An 8,275-nucleotide genomic window follows, 5' to 3' on the forward strand; every position below is an offset into this window, starting at 1 on the left:
CTGAGCCAGGTCATGGCTCCATCAGAACAGAAGATAGAGGGAAATCCTAGAATGTCCTTATGACCTTACCACTGACTCCTAGCCAAATTTAAAATTGATGAATAAAATTTCTGAATGCATGTTGCATATGTATCCATGCTGTATGGCACTTATACCTCAATTTTAAAGTAAAATGGTTTCATTCTAAGAATGCTTAAGTAAAAGATCAGTAGCTTTAATAGAAATCATAAACGTTAATGTCCTCCTTGGTTGCTGTAGCCCTCATTCTTACTGGTGTCTCTCATTACTGTTTTCCTTACCTACAGTAACAGCTGCTCAGACACAATTTTTCTTTCTTTCATTTACTTTACTAACTTTTTGTGCTTCCCCTGCAAAATCTGTTTTTGTTTCCTCTGTAATGTCTGTAAATAAAAGGAAAGGAAAGGAAGAACAAGGCTTTTGTCAGCAGTATGACTCTCTCAAGTTTTAATTAACCCAAAAACTGTCATCAATTATTCACTTTCGTGTCTTACCAAACTCCTATTACTTAATGGTGCCATGATCTTCTGTAGACCATAAAAGGAGATATTTTGAACAATGTTTATACAGCTCTTTCACATGCATAGCTTATAGTGAAAAAAAAGGCAAAAATACTCTATACAAATAATAAGCCTTATACAGTATCAGTGTTGGGTAAGTTACTCTGAAAAAGTAATTAATTACTAGTTACTAATTACATCTTCAACAGTGTAATTAGATTAATGTATAAATTAGTCTCCCCAAAAAGTATTTAATTACTTATTACTAATTACTTTCTAAATCCTATATCAACCTTGACAAGTAAATGATACAAGGATAGACATGAAACAATTCTTTTAATTCTTTTAAGTAACCACATAAATTATTCTGGACTAGAGTCCAATTCTCACTATTAACTAATTATTAACAGTAACTTTTGCCTCAATATACGCCTAATTGCTGCTCATTAATACATAAAGTAGTTATGTTTAAGAAATGGGTAGGATTAAGGATTTAGAATAAGGTCTTGCAGAATAAGACATTAATATGTGCTTTTTAAGTAATAATAAACAGCCAATATCCCAGTAATATTCATGCTAATAACCAACATGTTAATAGGGAGAATTGGACACTAAAGTGTTACCAATATTCTAAATAATAAAGTATTTAAAGTGAGAAGCGTACAGAAAAAGCATGCATTTTAAGGTAAGTCTTTAAATTTTGATGTTAAATCAACTATTCTATTGTGTATAAATGTTCTACAGTCTATAGAATTCAATAAAGGCCCCGGAGGGTGAATAGCTATCTTTTGTAGCTGTCTCTTAATGAGTCTCAGCTGTGGCCGGCTAGCCCGTGATGAGTGCGCATAGGTGTTTCTCCTTCCAGGGTGATGCTGATGAGCTGCCCAAATCTGGCAGAGTCTGTCCGCGTTGGTCGTCCCCGCTCGATATCTCACGACGAAGTGGAAGTCCTGGAGCGCCAGGAACCAGCGGGACAGTCTTGCGTTTGTGTCCTTGGTCCGGGCCATCCACTGTAAGGGAACATGGTCAGTGACAAGAGTGAACTTTCTGCCAAGGAGATAATACCCGAGCTCCAGGACTGCCCACTTGATGGCCAAGGCTTCCCTCTTTACGGTGGCGTATCGTTGCTCTGCTGGAGACAGCATTCGGCTGATGTAGATCACCGGGTGATCCTCACCATCCTGTACCTGGGAGAGAACGGCTCCCAACCCGTCCATCTGCAGCAGGAAAGGGACATTAAAGTCTGGGGCTCGGAGGACCGGCTCCGAGGTGAGTGTCGCCTTCACTCGCCGGAATGCTTCGTCTTCGGTGGGTCCCCTGGGAGTCTTCTCTGGCTGCCCCTTCCTTATCAGGTCTGTCAGGGGAGCTGCTAAGGAGGAGAAGTTAGGGATGAAGCAGTGATAGTACCCCGCCAACCCCAAAAAGGCTCGTACCTGGGTTTTGGAGGTGGGCCGCGGCGCCGAGAGGATCGCTGCCACTTTCTTCTCCTGAGGTTTGATAAGGCCACGGCTCACCTGGAAGCCCAAGTACTTAGCTTCAAAGAGGGCCAGATGACATTTCCGGGGGTTGGCGGTCAGTCCAGCCCGGCGTAGCTCCACTAGCACCCTCCAGGTGGTCCTCCCAGCTCTCCGAGTGCACGATGATGTCATCCAAGTAGGCGGCCATGTAGGATTGGTGGGGCCTCAACAGGATATCCATAATTCATTGGAAAGTGGCTGGAGCCCCTGCTAAGTCTCAAGGAATTTACAGGCGGCTGTTGGGACTAGGACCATCACATGATCCCCCGGATGGAATTCCCGTGGTTGGGCTGCCCTGTTGTACTGGCGCTGCTGGGCCTGCTGTGCTTTCGTGAGGTGCTCCTGGACTAATGGTATGACCCTGTCAATCCGTTCCCTCGTCTCCCAAACGTGTTCGATGGTGGACAGATGGGTGGCTGGCTGTTGTTCCCATGCCTCTTTTGCAACATCTAACAGGCCACGAGGCTGCCGTCCAAACAAGAGCTCAAAGGGGGTGAACCCAGTAGAGGCTTGGGGGACTTCTCTGATGCCAAAGAGGATGTATGGTAACATCTGGTCCCAGTCCCGTTTGTCATCTGCAGCCACATGACGGAGCATCTGTTTCAACGTCTGGTTGAATCGCTCGACCAGATCATCAGTCTGGGAGTGGTAAACTGTGGTCTTCAGCTGTTTAACCTCCAGGAGACGACAGAGATCAGCCATTAGCCGGGACATGAACGGGGTGCCCTGATAAGTCAATATCTCCATGGGGATGGAAATGTTTTAACCGATCGTCCCCTTGTTGTTCCTTTGCAAACGCCCCCCCTCCCGACACCTGTTGGGACACAAAGTAGAGGTTAGTATTTTGGGAGGGGAACTCACCATCTCTGGTGCTGTCTGAGGCAAGCAAGCCGGGGCGCCGCCGCGGCCCTCGGGTCGACTTCCGGTTTCGGCGGTTCCTGGCAGGGCTGGCAGGCTGAGTGGCGGTGGCGAGCAGCCGGTCGAACCCCAGCCAGTCTCTCCCAAGCAGCACGGTGACAGGGAGGTCCCTCACGATCCCCACTTCGTTGGGCCAGGTGCCTGGGGCGGCCGAGATGGTGACACGATGAGCAGGTGATGGGCAAGAGAGCCCGGGACTCCACCCACGGGGGCAACACGGTAGGCTGCACAAGGCTTGGAAGAGTTGTCCATTAACTTTTACTTTCATCCGCGGCACCCCCGCCGGTGGCTCGTGGTGGACGACGCAGCCTGCCAGCCAGGCCCGACTTGGCAAGCGGGGTGGTTCCGTGGGCATAGGCTCGTCCTGTGGGCTGGGACCCGCCGGCCTGCTTACTGGTCGCGAGATGCCCTCCGGCGTGTGTCGCTCCTGGTTCACCCTCTGGGGGAAAGGCAGTGCTCACTCCCCAGCCTCGTGGTGTTGGGCCGTCTCCGCCAACTCGATGGCCTCCACAAGATCACTGATGGTGTGCGGGTTCAGCATGCCTGCTGCCAGCCGAAGTGGAAGGGTTCGTAGCAGGTGATCTATTATTACTCGCTCCACTACCTGGGCAGCGGTGGGACCTCGGCGAGCAGCCAATGATGTGCTAGATGGATGAGTTCGGCTGCTTGGGCACGGGCTGGCAACCGGGCCTTATATTCCCAGTCATGGAACAACTGGGCCGCGCAAATGGGTGAAAGCCCCACCCAGGCCAGGTTCTCTTTCCGCAGCTCATCATAGGAATCGCTCAAAGCCGGTGATATTGAAAAAAATGCGCATTGTGCTTCCCCCTGTCAAGAGCGGTGCCAGCACGCATGCCCAGTCCTCCCGTGGCCAGCCTTCCCGGGTCTCGATGGCCTCGAACATTTGCAAATAATTTTCTGCATCGTCGTGCGCGGTCATCTTCGGCAGCAACTGCATAGCCTGAATGCGGGGATCTGACAGTGGAACTCGTTGGGCTGCGGCAGAACGAAGCGCGGCGATCTCTCGCTCCAATTCTCCCTAGCGGGCAGCCTTATGCTGCATGATCTGCTGTTGGCAGATGCTCAACTCGGTGAGATATTTCAATAAACCCTCCATGGCTGGGGAGGAGCAGCTGCCTGCAAGAAACAAAAAAAAAGAAAGGGGAAAAATCAACGATGGTAAGGGACAGTCGTAGACCAGGGCAAACTCAATGCTGGGGGGGTTGGCTTGTTGGTGATTCTTCCCAAATTATGCCCGCATTCTCCACCAGTGTAACGGGGTGAAGAGTCACACGACAAGTGGAATTCAATAAAGGCCCCGGAGGGTGAATTTAGGAGTCTTCTGGAGACATGTCTCACCAGTGTGTGCGGCTTTTGTATCTGTCTCATAATAAGCCTCAGCTGTGGCCGGCCAGCCCATGCTGAGTGCACGCAGGTGTTTCTCCTTGGTTTCCAGGGCGACGCTGATGAGTGCTCAGGACATGCGTCACAATATATATTATGAACATATAAAATTGTTGTTATATACCATGTTATAGTGACCTCAATAACACCTAAAACAAATGTGTGTAAAATGTTGATGTTACTTATGTTTTATACAGCTAAAAGAGCCTGGGGTCAAATTGATAAAATAAATAAATAAATAAAAATGATGTCAAAAATGTATTTACAGACGTTAAACATTTAATTGGGTTAAACTGACCCCTAGGGTAATAGGATGGTTAAGTTCAGTTGCATAAGAAGAAACTGTAATTAAATTGCAGAAAAAATAAGAGTAATCCCTTATTTTCAAGGGAAAAGTAATTAAATTACAGTAAATATTTACTTAGTAATTAGTTACACCCAACACTGTACAGTATATAAGTTTTCTGCAGCCTTTTTATTAAACACTGTTCTAATCAAACACCATGCAACAAAGTGGCAGGCTTAAAATGTTTTAACCGGTTTGTGATTGTGACAAGTGGCACTACATTTTGTCATTTACTCTTTTCTGTTTCTGCAGCATTGTGCAAGGAAGCCCCACTTACTCTAAAATCTCATTGTACCAATGAGCAATGCTTGCTAAAGGCCATTTTTCATTGATAATTTTGCCTGTTTGGCCAAATTCGGATGGTAACTGTTTCTTAAGGAGATGCAAGCATTTTTCAACATCTATAGTAGTTAGGCTGTTTATTGCCATCCTAATTCAGAATGCTGGTGTTTTTCTCCCACTACCACCCTCATAAAAATCCCCGGCCAAATTGCCTACTGTTTTTTGACAAACACCAAGGTCCTGTGGTAATTTAATTGTTGTCTAAATCTACATATCTGAGTTTACAAGAAGAAAAAGATTCAAAATTCACTGTTTAAATCCTTTTTGACCATTGCCGAACATTGTACGGTAATGGTTGCACTTTTCTGTCATTTGCATGCATATTTATTACTGAAATTGCTGGAAAGTATTTACAAGAACAATATTTTATAACTGCTCCACCACAGCAAGTAGGAACTGTTAAGAACAAAAGCAAGAAATAGAAGAAAAGCATATAAACATTTGAAATGGTTGATTATTATGGTAGCAACACTATGCAATACAATTTTAAAATATGTATTATATGTAATTATATACATAAAAATATAAACCAAGCAGCTTTATGTTTACCTTATGTAAATAAGAGGTTGCATTAACTTGACATTAACTTACCTGACATCCATCATTTTGAGAGATAACATGCAAGACAGAAAACCATTTCAGCTATAGTGCATCTGTTTACCTATTTTTAAACAGAAGATTTAAAAAGTGAAAGTGACGTGACACAGCCAAGTATGGTGACCCATACTCAGAATTCGTGCTCTGCATTTAACCCATCCAAAGTGCACACACACAGCAGTGAACACACACACACCGTGAACACACACCCGGAGCAGTGGGCAGCCATTTATCCTGTGGCACCCGGAGAGCAGTTGGGGGTTCGGTGCACCTCAGTCGTGGTATTGAGGGTGGAGAGAGCGCTGTACATTCACTTCCCCCACCTACAATTCCTGCTGGCCCAAGACTCGAACTCGCAACCTTTGGATTACAAGTCCGACTCTCTAACCATTACGCCTTATTATTCCAAGCATATGATATTTTATTTGCAGCAGACAATCATGCTCACGCCACGTGAGCAGTGCATTCCCAGGTTTGTAGCATCACATAACTCCACTGTGAATAAACCACCATCTGAATCCATGAGTTTTATCACTGAGGTGCCATGTAAGTTTATTTTTAGAGATGCCCACGAGAGACAATAACTGTCCGAATAGGGCTAAAGCTGTTCCTTAGCATACTTTAGAACAATGGCTCCCTACTACGTTCTTGGAGTCACCCCATCACTTCACATTTTGCATGTCTCCTTAATCAGACACATCTAATTCAGCTCATTAGTAGAGACACCAAGACCTGAAATGCTGACTCCAGAAACATGGTTGGGAACCACTCTTTTTTTTAGTATACTTGGATTATAGCACACAAGATGTTTTATGATGTAGGAACTATTGTTTTTTTTTTTTTTGGAGCTTGAAAGACACTGTATACAATATGGTGACTGTAAAAATCTTCATTTCTTCTTTTACCACTAAGAAAGAAAGCTAGGTTTACAGCAACATAAGTGAATGGCAAAATTGTATTATTAAAGTGTTTCTTTAAAGGATTGCCATTTGCAATACCATTTTAACAGAGATCTCCTAAGCCCCTTTCACACTGCGATTCCGGCAAATACACGGGTAATGTGTCCCGGCATTTGTACCCGGGTCGCTAGATTTTGCACTTTCACAGTGCCAGTGATTACCCGGAATATGTGCGTGCGTTCACACACAACCCGTAAAGGTCCCGTGAATACACGTGATATCAGGGTGTGACGTGTAATGTACGAGTCGAAAACGCTAGGCACGTTAACTTTCACTGAAGCTGGTGAACGATCTCAGCTTCAGCGCGGAAAGTGAGAAACTAACTGATCTCTGCTTCGTTACAGTTTGCACATATTTGTTTCATCGCGAACGTTGATCTGCCTTCAAAACACGCTAAAAGAGTTGCGCGATAACGCGCGTCATCACTAAGACACGGCATTAGATCAGGCTTTTGTTCACACAGCGCTCGTTCCGGGACTGAACCCGGCAATGTTACTAGGTCCCCGACCCGGGTTCAATCCCGGAAACAATCCCAGGACGTGTTTGCTTTCACACAGAAGTCGACCCGGCAATGTTCCGGCAATTTGCCGGGCCCGACGTGCAGTGTGAAAGGGGCTCAAGTGTTTAATTTACCTATTGTTGTTGTTGCGTGTGTGTGTGTGTGTGTGTGTGTATATATATATATATATATATATATACACTCACAGATTTTCATCTTGAGAATCTTTATTTCCCAAATTAAATTAATCCAGATCATAACCAAAAAATTATAATAATAAAATGAAATACCAGGGATAATAACTCATTGAATGACTCTTTCACAATAAAAAACTTAATGCCAGGGGAAGATCTCAGTCACGTACATCAGAACGCAAGAAGATTCTTGAGCTTCTGGCTTTCCTGAAGAACTCCTGCACATCTGTGCTACTTTAAGATGGATGAGCAAAGTTTTGGCTATTAGAACTGATTTCAGCCTTGCTATTTGGCTCCCTGTGAGAAAACCTGATTAACTTGGCAGATGTCATGCTGAGAAACCACAGACTTGTTCTTCCTCCCTTTCCTGCAGTGTGTGTATATGTGGATGTAGATAAGATATGAGGTGAATTAAATTCAGGTGGAAAATGAGGGTGGATCATATCTGTATATGTGTTTATGTGTGTGTGTGTGTGTGTGTGTGTGAGAGAGAGAGAGCGAGAGAGAGAGAGATCCCATTTCCATGTAAAAGTGTGTGTTTGTCTGTGTCTAAAAGGCCCAGTCCCAAATGCTGCCCTGAAACCTTGTGCCATACTTTAATCATGCTATGCCACATACAGTGTTGGTAGGCCAAGCGGCATTCAGAGTGCATGGTAACCACTATGGAGGCATTCTCGAGCCCCCTTCTGAAACCTAAATTGAAAGATGAAACATCCTACCATCTTGTGAACTTTTCTGACATTTGTATAAAAGCTATTGCAAGACCAGTGCACATGAAGTGCCCTATTTGGGACATGGCTACAGATCACATCCTGGTGTGTATTTACATGTGTGCTAACATGGTGGTGTCTTCTGGCTGATAAACTGACCGTCCTCCAGATCTCCTTCCTGTGCTCTTCCCATCTCTTCCTCTTCTCCTTTCACAGGTTTGGCCCGACGGGTCTCAATCTGTCTTGACAGAAGTAAGCAGGGAGGTGAGTG

General features: G+C 45.0%; 1 protein-coding gene across 4 annotated transcripts in view; it reads left to right on the forward strand.

Annotated features, from left to right (window-relative positions):
- Positions 1-8,275, forward strand: part of LOC109076937 (regulatory-associated protein of mTOR-like) — a 128,326-nt gene that overhangs the window by 90,791 nt on the left and 29,260 nt on the right. For 3 of the 4 annotated variants that reach the window (XM_042725671.1, XM_042725669.1, XM_042725670.1), the window contains one exon: positions 8,221-8,268. The exons of the other annotated variant lie outside the window; for it this stretch is intronic. In XM_042725671.1, coding sequence (XP_042581605.1) covers positions 8,221-8,268 — 48 coding nt within the window. The remainder of the gene's footprint in view (positions 1-8,220; positions 8,269-8,275) is intronic. 4 annotated transcript variants of the gene reach the window in all.

This window comes from Cyprinus carpio, chromosome B6, assembly GCF_018340385.1.
Source record: "Cyprinus carpio isolate SPL01 chromosome B6, ASM1834038v1, whole genome shotgun sequence".
NCBI lineage: Eukaryota > Metazoa > Chordata > Actinopteri > Cypriniformes > Cyprinidae > Cyprinus > Cyprinus carpio.